Source organism: Hirundo rustica, chromosome 3 (assembly GCF_015227805.2).
Source record: "Hirundo rustica isolate bHirRus1 chromosome 3, bHirRus1.pri.v3, whole genome shotgun sequence".
Taxonomy (NCBI): domain Eukaryota; kingdom Metazoa; phylum Chordata; class Aves; order Passeriformes; family Hirundinidae; genus Hirundo; species Hirundo rustica.
In genome coordinates, this window is record NC_053452.1 from 22393797 (window position 1) to 22413187 (window position 19391).

The window sequence follows — 19391 nt, forward strand, 5'->3', positions numbered from 1 at the left end:
TTCTTCTTTCTCCAAAAAAATAGTACTGCTTCTGTGAGGCAGAATTTTAAACAGATTTTACTGCAAAAATTCTATTTGGTTGACTACAAATCAACAGATTTACATAAAACTTAATGGCATGACAGCAATTACTTACATTTTCAATATCTGTGCACAGCAGTGAATGAGAACTTAAATCAAGGACCTGTAGTTGGAGTCTTGCTGCTTCCAGCTCCAAAGAGAGATTCTCTGTTTGTTTTCTTTCTGCTGCCAGTTTGCACTCCATCTCCATAGTCACAGTATTCAGCTTCTTCTGCCATTCTTCCTTTTCAGATAGATTTTGCTGTTTGAGATGATCTATTTCCTTCCTTTCAGAAAGTATAACTTCTTTCAGCTCTTGTATTTCCTCATTTTTCATATTCTCTTGAACATGAAACTGATCTTCAAGTACCTTGATGGCCTTCTCATATGTCTGACAGAGTGTCTTAAGTTCTTCAATTCTATTTTCAAGGTTAGATTTTCTTGGAATAATACTCCTGAGCTTGCTAACAGAGCGCAAATTGCGATCATTATGACACTTTTCAACCAAAACTTCTGCTGCATCCTCTGAAATTACTTCTACAGAGCTGTCTGTCAGATTCATTTCCTCTGTCCATTTGCACAAACCACTGTTAGGAGAATCAACCACCTCACTTACTTCTAACAAACAGGGATTTACAGAAAGGGCTGAGGAAGAATCCATGGCCTTAGTTTCATCTAATTTAGGCAGCGTGTCATTTTGGCTGGATGACAGTGACACTTGCACAGAATCTACATGAGCACTGCTCAGACTTGTCGACAATGAAGAATTTTCCGCTTTCAGTATTTCAATACAAGACTGCAGCTCACATATCTTTGAGCTCATACTACAGTGCTGTTCATACAATTTTAGGTGTTCATTCTGGAAAGTCAAAAGCTTCTCTCTTACTTCAGCGAAGTGTACCTTAACTTCTTTGCTGGACAATTTTAAATCTTCATAGTCAGAAGAACTGCATTCTTTAAGTCTGAAGGACATTTCCTTATTATCAGAACACATTCTGAGATCACTGTTATCACTTTGATCCATAAGTTCATCAGGAAGAACAGTTTTCTCAGCTTTTAAATCACTGTTTGCATTCATTACATCATCTTTCTCCTCTTCCACAATACCTGTGGGACCACTGGTTTTTGCATCTTTGAATCCAGAGGCTGAAGCAGTGTTTTCACTCTGCAACATCTCACACATTTTCTCAAGCTCAGTTAGTTGGTTTATTGTTACCTGCAAAGACGATGCCAGCAACACTGAGGAAGGATAGTCATCTACTCCTCTTCTGCCACAATCCTGGGAAATGTCACCATAATTATACTCCAGTGAGTGGCCATCTTCCTCTAATACTTTAAGCGAAGAATCTGCAGTTTTCATTTCTTTAGCAGACAGCAGTTCTTGCTGCAGTCTCTCTTTCTCTCTCACACTTTTCTCAAGTTCTACTTCCATACCTTTTAAAGCAGTCTCCAGTTGGATCACTTCTAACCTGCAGTTCTCTAGAGAGAGTTCGCTATCCTCAAAATCCATTTGAAGAAGCTCAAGTTTAACCTGGTATTTATTCAGCTCAATGTCCTTTTCTTCCATGGATTTTCTCAACTGTTCTGAACAGAGTGTCTGTCCACAATTAACACTGCACATTAGAGGTTCATTTTTTGTAGGTAGTTCCTTCCCCAATTGCTCCTTTTCTTGAAATACAAAGCCACATTTCTCTTGCACTGTATTTTGTGTTGTCCTGACATTTAACTTTTCCTGGCTTAAACAGTCAAGCTCCACAGAAGGCCCATGCTGGATGCTGGAAAATTCTGACTGCAATTGCTGAAGTTCATGAACCAAATCCTTTTTTACTTCTTCTGAGGCTATTAGCTTATGTAAGATTTCTTCATTCTCACTAAGTACCTGTTTCTCTTGTTCTAATTTTGCTTTTTTTTCATCTAATTCAATTGTCTGCTCTCTCAGAATGTTCATAATTTTTCCATTTTCTTCTTCTACTGATTTATACTTGGCCTGCAAAACTTCAAGCTCAGTTTTGATTTCTTCAGTTCTTGATTCAATAAGCTGTCTTTCCTCCTCATGTTTTCCAGACATTTCAGAAATTATTTCTTCTCTTTCCTTTAAACTATCATAAATATTTTTATTTGCCTCCAGTAAAGTTATTTGTTCTTGCTTTAAAGCACTGCTTAAATCCCTAAGGGCTGCGTTTTCTTCAGTAAGTTCACCAACTTTTTTACTGTATGAGCAAATCATTGAAGACATGTCCTTCTTCTCTGAACCCCATGTTTCAGACATGATCTTCAGCTGTCTTAGTGAATCCTCAAGCAATTTATTATTGATCTTTAAATCCTGAAGCTCAACTTGTCTGTTTTCTAGCCTTTCATTCAGAGTTTGCAGTTGCATGTCCTTTTCCTCAAGAGCAGCTGAAGTTTTTTCAACTAATTCCTGACGTGCTGAAATACCCGCTTGCAAGTTACTGATCTGCTGCTCGGTTTCTGTCACAAAGTTTTTGTGCATCTGTTCTACTGCAAATAACCTTTGTTCTGTTTCACTCTTTATTTGCAGTAAGTTTTCATACTGCTGCTGCTGATTTGAATTCAGCTGCTTTTGAGCCACTAAAGAACTCTCAAGAAAAGAGATCTGCTCTTGTAAATTAGCAAGATCCTTAGTTTTACCCATTTCTAGATGAGCTCTTGTACCTCCATGATCCTCAGTGTTGGAATCCATTGCTGCAAATTGCATATTATCCAAAGGAGTCTTATCCTGTCTGCTTTGTAAATTAACTTCTCCATCTTCTATCATTTCTGAAGTATCTTTTGCTTTTATCAGACAGCAGATTTTTTCATATTCACCAAGCAGGTCATGATAGCACTGCTCCCTTTGCAGTCCTTGACTTGCTGCCAACTGTAACTTTTCTTCTACTTCAGCAACTTGGTTGGTGAGTTGGAATATTTTACAGGACATATTTTCTATCTCTTTGCAGTACTTTTTATCAGAACATTCTGCTTTCTGTTTAAGTTCATCAAAAGCTTTTTTTTGTTCTTCTAATTCTGCACTTTTACATTCCAGCATACCTTTAAGTTCTCTAATCTCTGTGGATTTCCTGTCACTTTCAGTTTGCATCATTCTAAGTGTCTCACTATGCTCATGATTTTTGCTTTGCTGACTTTGAAGGGAACTCTCCAAGTCATTAATATGAGCCAGCATACCTTCCTTTTCAGACTTAAGTTTATTTATAAGATGATCAGTTTCATTTTTCCATTGAGAAAAAACAGTAGTCTCTTTCTTCAATTCTTCACATTCTCTCTGCTTTAATTCAAGGAGTCTCTGCAAAGCCTCTGATTCTCCTTCCATCTTATTTATTTTACATTCTTGTTCTTTAATATGATTATCTTTTTCCTTGAGGAGACCTCGGGTAGACTCTTGTTGCTTTTCCATGTCAGCTAAAGCTATTTTCAGGTTCTCCAGTGAAACTGAGCTCTCTTGCCTTTTAAACTTCTCTTCCAGTAACTTCAGCTCCACTTCCTGAACGGCATTCTTATCTGTAGAAAAAAAAAATACCATCAAGTCTTTGCCAGTCAATGCTGGCAAGTCTACTGATAACTTTCTAGATGAGATGTTACTATTTGCTTTTACTATTTTCAATCCTCATTCTACTGCAAAGCATTACTCTTAACTTATATCACTGAAGGATCTTTATATTACCTTAGGCAATCAGGCACTACATACAATCAGCTTTCCATAAAGAAGCTGCAAGACAGAAGTTCTCTATTTAAAATAGGTTCTATGAAAACAAATTTGCTGATAAGTTCAATACACTTTGATTATTTTCAAAACAGCGTATCTTCAGGAACTGTACATGTTCATAGACAAAAAACTCTTTTCATCAACAACAAACTCAAGGCACTTAAAAAATACTAATCATGTCCCCCAGCAGAAAATTTTCACTTAATTCACAATAAAACTTACAGCACTGTGGGAAACATTCAGAAAGAGTTCTGTAAATTTAAAATCATAACTCACTTTTCAACTCTTCCACAAAATTCTGGCTTTGCTTTAGAGATTCCTTGGTCATATTTAGTTCTTCTTCAAGCTGATGGATCTGTTGAGATTTCTTTTCAAGTTGACTGTTGAGAAGATTTTTCTCGTGTTTCACTTCCTAACCAAAACCAAATAACGCCATACTTCATGTAAATTGATAAGAGCACCAATGGACTCAGTTCATTTAAAGTAAAGATATTCCATTAGATCCTATTAAGACTTTAGGCATCTATGCCTGGGTTTCTAAGCACTGCTTGGAAACACAAACTGAATTTTTTATTCTTAACAAGTTGACAGCATCTGAGAGATGCTGCCAGTTGACAGAGTCAGCATGCTCCTTGTTAACATAGAACAAACAGCACCACATGACCTCACAGAAAGAGACAAGACAGGACAGATTTTACAAAATCTAAGCTGATGAAGTCAGGCTACTTTCCCAAAGCAGCTTGGTAAACAAATCCCTCCAATAGCATCAAAATTAACATGAAATGTGTAGCTCAGATTTCAGCTGTCAACTCATGTAGAGACTAGCTCTTTCCACTAAACATCAACAATGTGGCAACACTGGACAAATCTTAGTTAGAATTGCTTACACTTTCAGACCGTTGCTTTGCAATTAACAGCACTTTCTTTCTAATAAACTGATTTAAAAAAACTCCAAACAAGCAAACAAAACACTATCACCACCACAAAAAAAAATACTACGTAACTACATTGCACCCAGGAAACCAAATAAAAGTTATTTTAAAGACACTCATCCTAGTTCTCCAAACTCCTGTGCCCTGGACAACAGATGGCACAGAACTGTCATGGCCCAAATGGAAACAGACTGTCAATTATTCATCCATGTACTACTAGCAGATGGGCATCACTTCACAAAAGCCAAGCTCAAGAAATGGAAAGGTCTGAATAAAAAAATTAAAATTTTGCTGGTGTAGCAGGGTGGTTTTTGCAACAACATAAATAAATTACCCTCAGAACATGATTAAAATTGTCACTGTTGCTAACAGTTGCCTTCCCACCCACAGTTTAAAAAAAAAAAAAAATCCATTCGCATCTAAATTTCAATTAATAACTTTTCTAGCAATCTTAACATTTTCAAAGTCCAAGCATCTAAACCCATTGCATTTAAAACTGCATGCACAAATGCAATACAAGTACATGAATGAAACTAAACCATTAATTATAAAACCTAGGGTGATCTAGGGAGACAAAACCAAACAAGTTTAAGGAATTAAAATGGCTGAAAGGCCCAATTATTTCAATTTGGTGCAAACATTCCCAATATCCATAGAATCATGCATTGGGTTGGAAGGGACCTTAAAGATCATCTAGTTCCCACCTTCCTGACATGGGCAGGGACTTCTCTTGCTAGACCGGGTATAGAATTTTTTCCTAGTCTAAAGCTACCCTCTTGTCAGTTTGAAACCCTTTCCCCCTTGTCCTGTCACTACATGCTTTTGTAAATACTCTCCCTCCATCTTTCTTGTAGGTTTCTTTCAGGGACTAGAAGGCCACAATTAGATCACCCCAAATCCTTTTCTTCTCCAGACTGAACAAGCCCTATTCTGTCAGCCTTTCCTTGTAGGAGAAGCGTTCCATCCCTCCGATCATCCTCTTGGTGGCCTCCCCTGGACTTGCTCAACAAGTCAATGTATGAGAGAGATCCAGTCAGCTGGGCCAAAACCATGCAGTGCTGTTCTAACAACGGTCACATTCCAAGAGCGGGGAATGCTGACCCCCGCTGACCATTGCAATCTACCAGCAAGAACACGCTTAAATTTTCACAATTTACTAAACCTGTACAAACATTTGAGATGATCTGAACAAAACCTACTATTTTACTTTAGACTTTTGCAGAGAATTTTCAAGGTAATTTTTTGGCAGAGACTACAACAGGTTATTTTACATCTGCTTATGACAACAGGCAACAGGCAAAATGAGTGTGTTTAACAAAACCAAACTGTGACACGGCTTACATGGGTATCCAGCTGTTTTTACCACTTAACTGCTGGTTCTCCAAATAAAGGATAAAATTTGCATTGAGAGGTCTCTAGTGGCAAAACTGTAACAATTTTAAGTGTAGCTGCTCTGGTTGCCACCAAAGCAAACCAATGTAACTGAGAAGACAGATGAAACTTTAAAGTGAACAGGTTTCTGCATGTGCGAGTGAAGTAGTTCAGCAGCATACAGAAATTGCTCTGAATTTGCCTTCATTTGGGAGAAAGTTTTTCCAGCACTGTATATTTATTAGACTGTCTTATTCCAAGAGAGATCAAGCATGCTTATTATTCAATTTTTATTTCAGAACCAAAAGCAACAATCTCTTGAAACATGATCTATTTTTTTTTAAGTCCAGCATGAACTAGAACCATATCATGAGCTTTACAGCTATGAATCCTAACCACACAGGTAACTTCAAAAATTGCACTAATTTCCACAATGTTAGGGAAAGCCTCATTTTTTGTTACAATTAGGATGAGATATTAAGATAGTCCATGAAAGTGTTTATAAAGCTTACTTATAAGGAAAAACACAAATGCGAGCGAATGCTCTAGATTATTAAGTGTTTACAAATTGCTGATTTATGGTATTAATTCTGCAAAATACTCCTCAGCATTGCTCACCTGAAAGTTTCTTGTCAGGTCAGCTTCCTTAGTCTGGGCTGCTGATAGAGCCTGCTCTGCTCTGCACAGCTTCTGGGTGAGATTGCTGGTGTCATGTTCTAGGCGTTGTTTTGCTGCCATTACCTGCAAAACCAACATTGTAATCACAGGCATGACTTCTTTCTCAAAACTCCCATTCCTGAACTCAACATTCTGTTACAAAATGAAAATACATTATTACATGAACCCAAGTGTTGCTTTACGGTTGTTTGGAGAAAAGCTGCCTATTGCCTTTCCACTCCTTTGCTTCCAAGCAGAAGGATGGGATGTCTCTAAAATACTTTTCTAGACTGTCTGAAATAAGATTAATTCAACCTACTTGCCACTACATCATTACAATAATATCTGCAGGATATAAATGAGATTGGAATACAATTGCCTTTTTGCTAAGCTATGTGAATCAGAAAGTTAGGGTCATAACTGCAATTACTGCTCTGTTGACATATTAAAAAACGAACAGATTTTAACCCTTCCAAAAGAGCCCAAAATGCTCCAGATTGAAAACCAAGGAAATTACACTAGTGGGTCAAAAAAAGATCAACAAGTGATGAATTACCTTTTTTTGAGAAGGAAGTAAAAGGCGCTTATTGTCCTCTCAAATTTTTCAGTAAGCATATACAAAAGAATATGCATATAATAAAGAAGACTCCAGTAAAACTTTTGACTGAATGTAGTCCCACAACTATATTTCTAAAAGAAAATAAGCCTGCAAGAAAGCTGTTGGCAGTTTTAGAAATGATGTTTCAGTTCAGGCTGCCTGCAAATGGGGATTATCAATATAACTTTCAGGAAATTATGGCCCTTTTTAGAAAATCAGCTCTGCTGCTTAAGAAATGCTCTTAAGGGTTTTTGGAGGCTTTTAAACATTCCTCTTTTATGGTCACCCACTCCTAAGTCTTGTGCTGCTTTCTAACTTACTTAAAGTTGGGAGTTTGTGACAACTAATGTGTTTTAATAGCTAGCTGCTGCCAAAGCTGTGGAAGAGCTCCTTCATACTGATCTTCTTTATGCAAGCCATCACACTCATCTGATTTTGTGGAGAACCAGTTTAGGGAGTTAAACTGATAGCAAACACTTGGTTCTGTATACACATATGGTAGTTTAAATGTAATATTTTCTTTGCTCTTTTATCTGCTCTGTCAGCTCTCTGCAGGATCACAAGAGAGGTGCATGGCCAGGGTATATGAAAATAAGACTTTTTTCCAAAGGGCAACGACCTTTTGCTCAGTAGCTCTGTCAAACTACACCTTTGCATGGGTTTTCTGGGTTTCTTTGTTGTTTTTTTTGTTTTGGGGTTTTTTTGCATAAAGTGTCTGGTGATCAGGCTTAACTGCTCCTTCCTCAGATTTATTTTACCTGCACTGTTTGCATTTACGTCTTTTTCTGTGAAAAGTGGACTAGCCACAAACTTTTAAAAGCCTATAATTCACATTTAAATACATAGTATTTTGGCAAGAAATGGTAAATACAAAACATCTAATACATACTGTAAAAACATTAATACAAGTTGCCACATTAATTATTTTCTTGCTTTATGTATAATTAAATTAAATTAAGGCAGTGCTGTTGAGACAACTTAATACCACTCCAGTAGTGGACTTTAATGCTAAAAAAAGCCTACTTTGTCAAATTCAGCCTGCAGAGCATTGAAGTCATTTTTGGCTTGCTGTAGCTCCTGATTCAGTTTGCTTCTTATCTGGTTGCACTGCTGATCCAGTGTTTGCAAGGAACGCTGCTGACAAGAGAGTTCCTAGAAAACAGTTGCAGAGAAGAAAAGAAATTGACACATGACCACAAGAAGTTACTGCAGAAATGGTAATTTTGGTTACTGCAGAAACAAGAACTGATTTTTATCAGCAGGTACTGCCTGCTCAGGAACACTTGTCTTACAGAGCAAGCAACAGTTTAAACCCAGCTTTAATTCATGAGGCAAATGCCACAGGCAAGAATGACATTAACCTAATTTATGTCATCTGCTTAAGAATTTAATTACTGTAAATTCCTGTCACAGAAAGGGAAAAAAAATTAATCTAAAACTAGTGAAAACAATAGTGTTAAACTTTTTAATACTAAAGGTAAGTTTCATGTAAGAATTACATTACAAGTGGACAAGGTCATCTCTGCTATTACTGACTTACCATACTATAAGGTTGGGGTTTTTTCCACGATATTGCACACATTTTTTTGCAAGGTGTAATACAGAGCATTTAAATAGGTCTTGACAGACTAATATTATAAATAAATGAACATTAAGCAAACATTATAAGAATGTATAACAGCTCACAAATCCTAATCACTGCAGAAAAAAGAGTTCTTCTCAATTAATGGCCTTGCTGAACAACTTAGAAAGGCAGTATATGGGGTTACATATTAATTTTATGAAGGCCTTTTTTTAGCTAACCAAAAAAGAAAAAAATCAGGACAGAAGGTTCATAGGCCTTCAACCCCTCATTTGATTAATACAATGATGCTACAACTATTCAAATACAAACACCTGTTGTTCCAATTTACCACTTCTAGACAAGGTTCATTATCAAATTGAGATCCTGAGATAGCATCTAGACTAAAAGACTTTGTAAAATCACTTTTCCACTCAAGAGTGCTGGTAGCAGCACTGTTTATTGGCTATCCCACCAGAAATATTCTGTCAATTATTTTATCTACCTGGAGATACCTTAGAGAAAAGGTTTCAGGTAAAACATTTGACACAATAAGAAGTTGTCTTCAGAGAAATGCCCTTATATTCAATCCCTAGAGCAAACTTAAAATGTCCAACTGAAATAGCAGTACCACTTCTGAATCTGTGCCTTGGATTTCCTAATGCTGATTACATTATTAAACTTAAAAAGAAAAACACAAAGGGTTTAGCCCTAATCCAAATCAGTATTAATGTTGTTAATATCAAATATAACTTCCAGAAAAATTCCTGGAATAGTGCTACATTTTTTCTCTCTGCAAGGGCTGGCATGATGAAAATGAAAGACACTTATGCTAATTGACTATACTAATATCTTCTGAGCATGAACCAAAATAAGAATAATAGAGATATAATCCTAAAGAAATTATTTTCTTCTGTGTGGTATGCATGCAAAATTAAATTCCACAGAAATAATTGAGTTAGTAACTAAGTTTGAGCTCACATATACATAATTTTGTGAAAAATGGAGCCTAGTTTCTCATGGATTTGTGTCTCATTCCATCTCTCAGATATGTTCTCTGTTGTCCAGTGATTACCAACATAACCCTGCACCTCTCCAACAGCCTCTCCCCCATTGCAATATTTGTTTTACATTTTTTAAATTACCATTGCAACTTTTACCTCTCTGTCAAGTGTGACTACAACTAGCAGAAAATCAGATATAAGCCAAGTGATTTCATCTCCTCAGGAAGTCAAAGTTAAAAAGTTCTCCTTGCCTTACCTGTTGGTATTCCTTTTCCTTTGCCTTTATTTTCTGCTCTAAAGACTGACGAGTGCTTTCAGCATTTTGTCTTTGGCAATTCAGTTCTTCTGACAATCGCTTCACCTTTTGCTCCAGCATTTGGACCTATAATAATTTAGTTTTCAGTCACAACTGTTAAAGGTGCAAATGATGTTTCATCTAAATATACAAGCCCTCACATAAAAAAGCCACTTCTGTCAGCTACTACAATTGTTCTAGAATTCATATAAACACAGTAAATTTAGCTGGCACCATATCAATTTTTAGCAACTCAAAGTACAAAACTCATTCATTCTTCCTTATGTTAGTGAAAAAACATGTGTGTGTGTATAGAAAGAGTATATATATGTATTAGGTGTCTATGTGTATACATGAGTGTATACACACACAATAAAAACATCTTTAGATAATATATGAGATATATATAAGATTATCTATATATAGATAATACAAAAAAAATCAATGTTTTTGACAGTCTACAGAAAGATGCTACATCTGGCATTAAGAAAAGATTGCATTTTCAGTACCTCAGGTTGGTACCAACTAAAGAATGACTGCTAACTGCTAAGCAGCTACACATTTAGACTGGAAATAAATGGATATTCCACTGAATTTCAGGGTGATTCAGCAAGTTGATAATGGACAGAAAAAAGAAGCAACTATCTTAGTTTATTATAACAATATTTTTTACAACTTAAAGTTTAATTAAAAAAAAAAAAAAACCACCAGTGGGCTATGTCTAGGTTCACCTCCACAATAACTTGTTATTTAACTCAGTTGATTATGTAAATATCATGTCACCCAAGAGAGTAAAGCATTGTTCATCTAACTTCCTGAACAAAAAAAAGTGTAATTTTTATTCCAGAGCAAATCTGTTAATGCAAAATATGTACTTTTTCTTTCCCTAGAGTAAGAAAAATGGCAAAGGGTGAATGGGACTCTCTTTCTTCAGCAACAAGAGTTATTTATTGAGTGAATGAAACAGTAGAAATAAGAAAGGCTCACAAGGCTCATTGCAGATCTCACAGGAGTGAAAATACTTGGTAACACAGAGGTGCTGTGCTTGAGGTCCATGAATAGTACCAGTGACAGAGAAGGGCACAAAGAGGGTTGCCAGCATTAAATCCAGGCTACAAGGCATGAAATAAAATCTAAAGTCTTAATACAGTTCTACTTTCAAAGTCTAGGGTGGGCAAGCAGAGATCTAATTCCAGTGCAAGAAAGAAGAAACAGAACAGAAAAGAGTCACCTTCAGACGGCAGGACCAAAGGAACCTTCTGGGGAAAGATGCTCTGCACCTTAAGGATGGGCTGCACCTCAATTCCCATGGTGGCAAGTCCCACTTCTTGTCCTTCCCCAGCAATGTTTCTAGGTACACAACCTTGCCCCTTCCCCTGGCCTGCTTTTAATCCCCTTTGATTCCTTAGTAAAACACTTCTGCTCTCTCAAACCCACAGAAAATTAACAAGGGAAAAATTAAATAGATAAAACCCTAATCTTTTAGGAAACTGAATCAAGTCATTTTTGGAATCAGATAAATTAAAATTAAGCCCTTTTCAGAGAAATTGAGCTGTCAGATTGGGTCAGTTCTGTCTTCCCACAAACTCACCAAGATGACAGTGCCTTTTTGAAGTCAAGGGACTATGTCAGGTGTTCGATTTTCCTCTACCCAGCCAAGACTTCCCCTAAACCAGTTCCTCACAGAGTTATCAATAGGCAGATGTAGCTATCTCTCTGAGAAGGCAGAGTGATCAAGGTTTACATGCAAATGTTTATTTTTTAAAGGCCAATACAGGAGTTTTGGGAAACATTAGCTCACCAATATACTTAAGTAGCATGCAGAAACTTGCTGACAAACATGGATCACTATTTTACAAAAAGAAGATATGCACAAACATCTTTCTTATGCTGTATATGAACCAAACTAGTAGAGAAAAAAGTTAAGAGATGAAAATATGAAGATTCAAGGAATTTTGACATCTGTGCACTAATTTAAGTTTGTTAAATATTGTGAGAAGGAACTTTAGGAAGGTAATGCAACTTGATTAATCAAGGAAAAGATTTACTTGTTACCTTCTGCAGTTTAAACTACTTCAAGCACTGGCATTCTCCTTTTGCGCATGATTATGAGCAAAAATCTGAACCATTACAGATTTTTATGTGTATTTACATATACTCTGTAAATTCTTCACTAAGCAAGTTGCACTATTCTACTGATTTTTACTATAAATTCAAACTTCTTGAATTAGGCTGTGAAATTCCATTTAGAAACTGCATATATTCTTAATCTTGCATCACATTTTTACCTAGACATTATTTAAAACAAGCAATTTACAATACAAAGACTACGACCCCACAGCATCCTGTACTATAAGCAACAAATTCTGATTTTCAGCTGAAGATGTGACAGTCTTTTTCAGGTCAGAACTTGCCACCAGATGTCATTGTTGCTCTGTGCAACTCAATCAGTAACTATTTTTTCAGAATTCGAGCCAATCTTACCCAAGTGTGAAAATTGTTTCTTCAGGTGGTGTAAAACCTTCCAGAATATGGGCAACTGTTTACATGTATTAATATTTTTACACCTTAGACATATCAAATTAGCATATACTTCTCAAAACTTGATCCTCAGTAAACTCTCAAGAAACTTAGTCTGATAACCTTGGTTCTTACTAAATGGCTGAAAACAGACACCTAGGAATCCTGGCAATGAACTGTAAGGACAGTGAGAAGATGTGTGAGGCAACATTTTACCTGTGTGGTAGCTTGATCAAGCTGTGTACTAGTTTGAGTCAGTTTATCTCTGGTTTTGTTCAGTGTTTTATCCTTCTCAGTTAATTCCAACTTCAATCTGTCCAGCTCTAGTTCAGTCTCTTGATGTTTACTCATATGGGACCTCTTCAGTTTTTCTTGAGCTTGTAATTGCTGTTCTAGGTCTTTAATGATGGAATTTAGTTCTGAATTTAAAACACAGTAAAGATGAAGGATACTTTCTGCTTTGGAAGGTACCTCTTTCAACACAATTCCAAGTAGTTAAAATGTTTGATAACAACCCAATTTCCTGACACAGGCGGACACCCTGTAAGATTTTCAGCAAGTTAAAACAACTTTTAACTGTCTTCTACTCTGACATCAATGACAAGAACTATCACAACTGAAAGACAGTTGACTCTAAATCAATAATTCCTACCTCATGAGAAGAAACACAAACATGAGAGCTCAGGAACAAGTGCTGCAAAGGCAAAGACAATTTGTTCCTCTGCTGGTTTATTTTTGTTTGGTTTTGTTACTGTTTTTAAACATGCAGAAACATGTCACTTGAAATATCTATTATCTATTTTTTCTTTTTATAAGTATATCCCCTACAAGCATTTGCTTGGAGTAACTGTTTCCAAAAGACTTTTCAACTATTTGGTAACTGTAAATGTTCCATTTCATATTTTAATCTTTTCCCTGTCTCAAAACTGAATACATAGAAAACTAAACCAAGTAATATTCTCACAGTATACATCAGTAAGAGTCAATCTTTCAAAAACCACAACACAGTAGAAACACAATTCACAACAGAAAACAGTCAGCTACAGGAAGCATTATCCAGAATTACTATTATCTGGTTTGGGGTTGTTTTTTTGTTAAAAGAAGTCCTGTCTTCCTGGCTCTGAATTTGTATGGATTCCATGATGAAAAAGCCACCAAAATTGAAGCTGCATGTGAGGTATTGGAATGAAGAGTTTGGAGAGTACAGGGACTTGTAAAACAGTGGAAAACTGTCCAAAGAGTACAAATAGCAGGCTCAAATGAATGCTCAACAAATCCACAAGAAACCAACTATTTCCTCTCCTACAACTACCAGGGATGATTATTTCTTCATGTCAGTATGTGCAATACAAGACCAGATCTTGGGTTTTGATTGTAGTTTTTGCAGCATACTCCATTTTGTGCTTCCAGTAGCATCAATCATGGACCAGCTTAGTTATGCACTAAGCATGTTCAATCATCAAATTTTAAAGATAGTTATTGCTCAATCAAAAGTATCAATAGTATAGAAAAATAAGGAAACAATATAACTGAATTTAACAGTGAGATGAAATTAAATCCTGAAGAGTTTTGTAAGCTGTTTTAAGAAGATAGTTCTGCGAGAAATGGGATTAATGGAAAAAGGCATTTTTCCTTTTAGATGATATCCCCTACTCAGCCCAAAAAATACAAACTATTCCCTTCTAATTCTCATACCCCTTATGTAAAAGATACCACAACTTGCAAGTAAAGTCTTTATGGCTGATCACTGAAAATACACCGGGCAGCCAACAGGGCCAGCCACCAAAGGCAGCAACAAGTATCTTTCTCTTTTCCTTGCTAAAAGCACTGATTTCAATAGCTTGCTTCTATCTGCACACCAGCTTCCATGAAATCATACAGGGCACTGCCTCTGGGTCCTAAGGAAATGCATCAGATACCTTGGTTCTGTGCTCTTAGCTGGATCATGAGGGAAGAACTCGAGTTCTCAGCAAAGCTGTTGTCAAACTCGCTCTTCTCTGATAGCATACTTGAATTTGTTTCTTTATCCCATGGAAAGGAGGATGCTGCAGAAGTTCCCCTTGCAGGGGTTTCTTGGTTTCTAGCAGAAGCTCCCCTTGCAGGTGTTTCTTCGTTTCTAGCTGACACCTTTTCCTGTTGCCATGAAAACACAGATGAGGAAGCCTGATGCCGAGCAATCTCTCTGTGACTCAAAGAGCTTTGTGGATGAGGCTGATTCATTTTCTGTGTCCAAAAAAAGAAAAGTATGGACCTTTACACAGTTCCTTATCCAACACATAACAAAATAACTAATTTAATATTAAGTAGCTAACAAGTCATCATCATTTCACATCATTATAACATCATAGTGTTTACCAGTGCAAAGTCCTGATATATTCACGATTTTTTTATGCTATGTAAATGAAATAACTTTAACCCAAGTATCCAAGCATAGCTGATATTTATAAATATAAATCAAGATATCAAAAAAAGTATTTTGATCTGTGTATTTTTATAAGTAAGATACATAAGTTTCTGTCTTTTTCAAGAGAGATTTCACCATTTAACTCCTACAATTTTTGAAATCAAAGCCACATTTTTGCAGGCAAGTAAAGACAAGCAAGATGCAAAAAACAAACAAACAAAAAAACCAACCAAACAAACAAATAAAACCCCAACAAACAGAAGTCTAGACTAATGCAGCTGATATTTGACCAACATTTAGTTCTACTGGAGAAGCACAGGTAAATTCAAAACAGATTTAATAATTTAAACTTATAAACAGAGTACTCCAAAATTGCTATAATAAAATATCTGCCAGGTACAAGCTTTCAATATTTTCTCATTAAAAAAAAAGAAAGATTCTTTTCCTTCTTAAGCAAAAAGCCCCCCAAAAAATCCCAAACAGTAAAGCCCCTATTGTTTTTTTGACTGGGTTTCCAAATGCAGCTCATTTGAATTACTTTTTCTTAAACTAAATCCCTAAACCATGTAATACCCAGCGTGACTTCTGAGTCAGACCAGAGAATATGGTGTTATCTAGGAACAGCTGTGCCAAGACCAGAAATCTATATTACATTGTCCAAAATACTGTATCCAATCCTGTAAAATGACTTGTTAACAGATAAAGGGGAAAACTAACCACGCATGCAGTATTCATTTCCCCTATATGCCATTTAAATTTATAGTTTCTGAGATAAAAGTTTGAATTCAGAACTATCCCAATGGCTACAAAATGCTTCCTGGAATCATAGACTTGGAGTCCAAATGCACCAGGTATTCCTTTTTCAAATTATGTTTTCATGATGCATTACTTCACTTTTTTTTTTTTTTAAAGCTGAATTTTACTCACCATCTTAATTATTGCAAGTGTTACAAAATACTGTGTGGTCTCCAACCATATTGTTCAACTCTTTTTCAGGACACCAGTCAATATGCTGAATAGTACAGTTTTCTTTACCATGCCTTTTCAGGCTCCTCTGTTGACCATTCCCCAGTAAAATGGACCATTTTTTCCCACTCTGCACTCAATATTTTCCTTTAAATTTGCAAGGAGTCCCCTTATCAATTTTTTTCCTTTTCATCAGTGTATCATCCAACATTACACTGAGTCGCACTTCACTTACACATTTTCTGATTTGTTCTTAAAAGAAAAAGCCCAAAAGGTCTGAAAATATACGAGACAGGATTTGCCTTTATCAGTAAATGGTTGACCTTTTCTCCATATGCCTACAAACACTTCAATAAATGTATCATGCCATGTTTCTAACAATTTCCCCAGGACAAACAAGTTGGTCTGACTAAACTGTATCTCCAGGAAGCAGCACTGTAAGTGGTTGTTTTCTAATGTCATCATCCTTGTCCCCTTCCAGTGTCAAGAGAAGAACGAGGCAACACGCACATCACAGTAATTCAACAGTCCCACGCTGCAGTGCCCTATCAATTAATGGGCAAATATTCTCTCTCTATCTCGGGATTTATTTTTTATTGCTATTCATTTTATCAATTTTAAGACTACTTCCAATTTGAGGCTGTGCCACAGATTCAACCCCATCAAAAAAGGCTCTGATATAGAAAAGTTTTTAAACCTTTACTTGCTAAGTACCAAAGATAAAATTATTTCACATTTTCTGCAATGGATTTTTCCTTGAGGGCTTTCCCATCTTATTCATCTTGTTCTCGGAGTTTAGCTAATACTGTTCCTCCTTCACATATGTTTGAAAGATTTATAGGTTTCTATTTTCTAGATGTGAATTATTTCTCACAATCTTTTTGAAGGTTATTTTATTATCCTATTGTATTTAGCTTGGCATAACTGACACTGTTTTATCTTGTCCTTGCTTGCAGGAGACTTCCAGTTTCTGAAGGATGTGTTCTCATTTTTAATGTCCTTCTTCCTTTGCTATTCAAAGAGGATGGCTTCTCTGAATTCTCCAAGATTACTTCTGAATGGCAGTACACACAGACTAATTCTCTCTCTTTTTCTTTTGAAATTATCTTTTATGTGATGTAGAATATTTTTCACTACTTTTCCATTTAATTTTCCAAGTTCACTCAGTGGTCACTTTCTTAGATATCACACAAACCAGTCCTAAGAGATACTTACCTTAAGCTGGATGGTTCTCAGTTGTAATTCCAGCTCTTTATTTTCTTGTACTTTTTTCTTGTATTTTTCCTCTAGTTCTTCAAACTTATCATCTACAAAGACAGGAATATTTCTTCATAATCTGCCTTAGTCCAGCCAGGTTTTCACCCAATCAGGTTTTCTTACCCCTATGGGTCCCTTTCAACTTGAAATATTCAATGATTTTAATGAACTTAACACTGCAGCTTTCAAAGGAAAATATCTCCCCAGGAATACAATTTTAAATAGAGCTAGGTAAATCATTTTAGTCTTATCCCTATTTCAGGAGTGCCATGCTTAGTGGAATGCTTGACATTGCCATTAACTGCACCCCTTTTCAGATATACATAAAGAAAGTAAAAGGAACAAGAGCTAAGAGATTATCTCAGATTTTCCCCTGGAGTAAGACTGAGATGCCAAACTCGCATAACCCTTGTTCATGGCACTGAAAGAGGTAAATAACATGTATAATATTGAGCACATCAAAGTTTTTCAGCATAAAGTACATAAGGATGTCTGGCTGCAGAATTCTCCACTTAAGGAAACTTCCTGCTGTTTTTCCAGCTCATTCAAATATTTTAAATCTTTTCGATGTCACTAATTTGAAGACAAAAGTGATGCTTTGAAAAGAACAGAGCATAAATTTTGTAGATTATCATGCACAATTAACACTCTAAACAAAAAATAATTTTCCAAAGAAATAACACATTTAACTGTTGACTGCAGTTTAGTTAATGTAACTGTGGTACAGGGAGAAAGAAATCTGCTCCCCACAACATGAAGGGAAGAGCTGACACCAGGAACAGGCATTCAAAAGATTGCTGCAGTCTATTGAAGGATATTTTATTACTTTTCCATCTCCATCAATGTAGCATTGAAAAGATGTAATATTTGTGATGTGTTCAATCTGCACTAGTAATTTTTAAATTGAAACCTAGGGTGCTACAAATCAGATATTCACATAATAAATTTATATAGAGAGGCTAGGCAACTCAGTACAAGTGTAACATTTAAAATACTCAACCTTCCACAAAAACTGACAGTCAGCTATCTGTGCTGGATGAAGAAAAGGATCAGTTACCATTACTACTTTGAACTGGTGTTAGAGGAGCAGTAAAACTTTTCTGCGGAGTGCCACTGAATGATACATCTCCTGCAGTCAATGTTTGCTGACTTCTCTCAAGCTCACATTTGCATCTGTTTAGGAAAGAAGCAGCAGCATAAATTAACAATGGAAACTAAAAAGTTAATTAGCTATTTTTAAGAGCCTAACATACACTAATAAATTATATGATTTAAAGAATTTAAAGATCAAGTCAAGACATGTCCACTGAAAAATTCTAGGTGGTATAACACAAAAGAATATTTTATTTAGAGTTACAACATATTTTATCAAGTACATAGGAGTCAAAGCTAAAGCCCAAAATCAAACCCCAAGTAGGTGAAAATGAACTAGAACTATTTGAGGTCTCAATGCATGAAGCTGTAGTTCAGCTAAACATACCCAAATCACTGTAAGCACTGAGAATATCAAACACTCTTCAGGAAGCACCTTCATGGTAGGAAACAAAACTTTGAGTTGTTGTGTTCTGATACAGCACACTTTCAGAAAACTATGCATAGCTCATGAAAATGCAAGGGAATACTCTCCATTCAACAGTGTAATTTTCATGTGTTCCATTTACATCCCTACCCAAAACACCACAGCAGACAACCCATCTGAGGAACTTCTGTGAGCTTGAAGAGTTTCCAGGGCACCTGATGTAACCATGTAACTAGTTCAGAGACCATACAGTAACTTTTGTCCTGCTCGGTGAGCACAGAGGTTGATAAGATCATAGTTCCAGGCTGTAACCTACTGCATCAGTGACTCCACATTTACCTTTTTTATTTTACCCCTCTTCTACAGCTCAATGCCCAAAACTCCTCTCCCAGAGGACCATCAGTTGGGACGAAGTGGCAAGTGACCACATACCAAACAAAATACAGACAAATACAAAATCACAAACGATTGCCAAGAATGAGGTACATGCACTAACTGATGTTTTGTAATGGACAGTTACATAAAA

The 19391-nt window shown here is 36.2% G+C and overlaps 1 protein-coding gene across 3 annotated transcripts in view; it reads right to left on the minus strand.

The window, feature by feature from the left end:
• The window catches only part of CENPF (centromere protein F), a 35037-nt gene that overhangs the window by 12943 nt on the left and 2703 nt on the right, over positions 1-19391 (minus strand). For all 3 annotated transcript variants that reach the window (XM_040057466.2, XM_040057467.1, XM_040057468.1), the window contains exons 4-12: positions 18404-18519; positions 17305-17396; positions 14639-14942; positions 12936-13138; positions 10161-10286; positions 8363-8491; positions 6703-6825; positions 4058-4193; positions 137-3576 (exon numbers count right to left, since the gene is read on the minus strand). In XM_040057466.2, the coding sequence (XP_039913400.1) occupies positions 137-3576; positions 4058-4193; positions 6703-6825; positions 8363-8491; positions 10161-10286; positions 12936-13138; positions 14639-14942; positions 17305-17396; positions 18404-18519 (4669 nt within the window). The remainder of the gene's footprint in view (positions 1-136; positions 3577-4057; positions 4194-6702; positions 6826-8362; positions 8492-10160; positions 10287-12935; positions 13139-14638; positions 14943-17304; positions 17397-18403; positions 18520-19391) is intronic.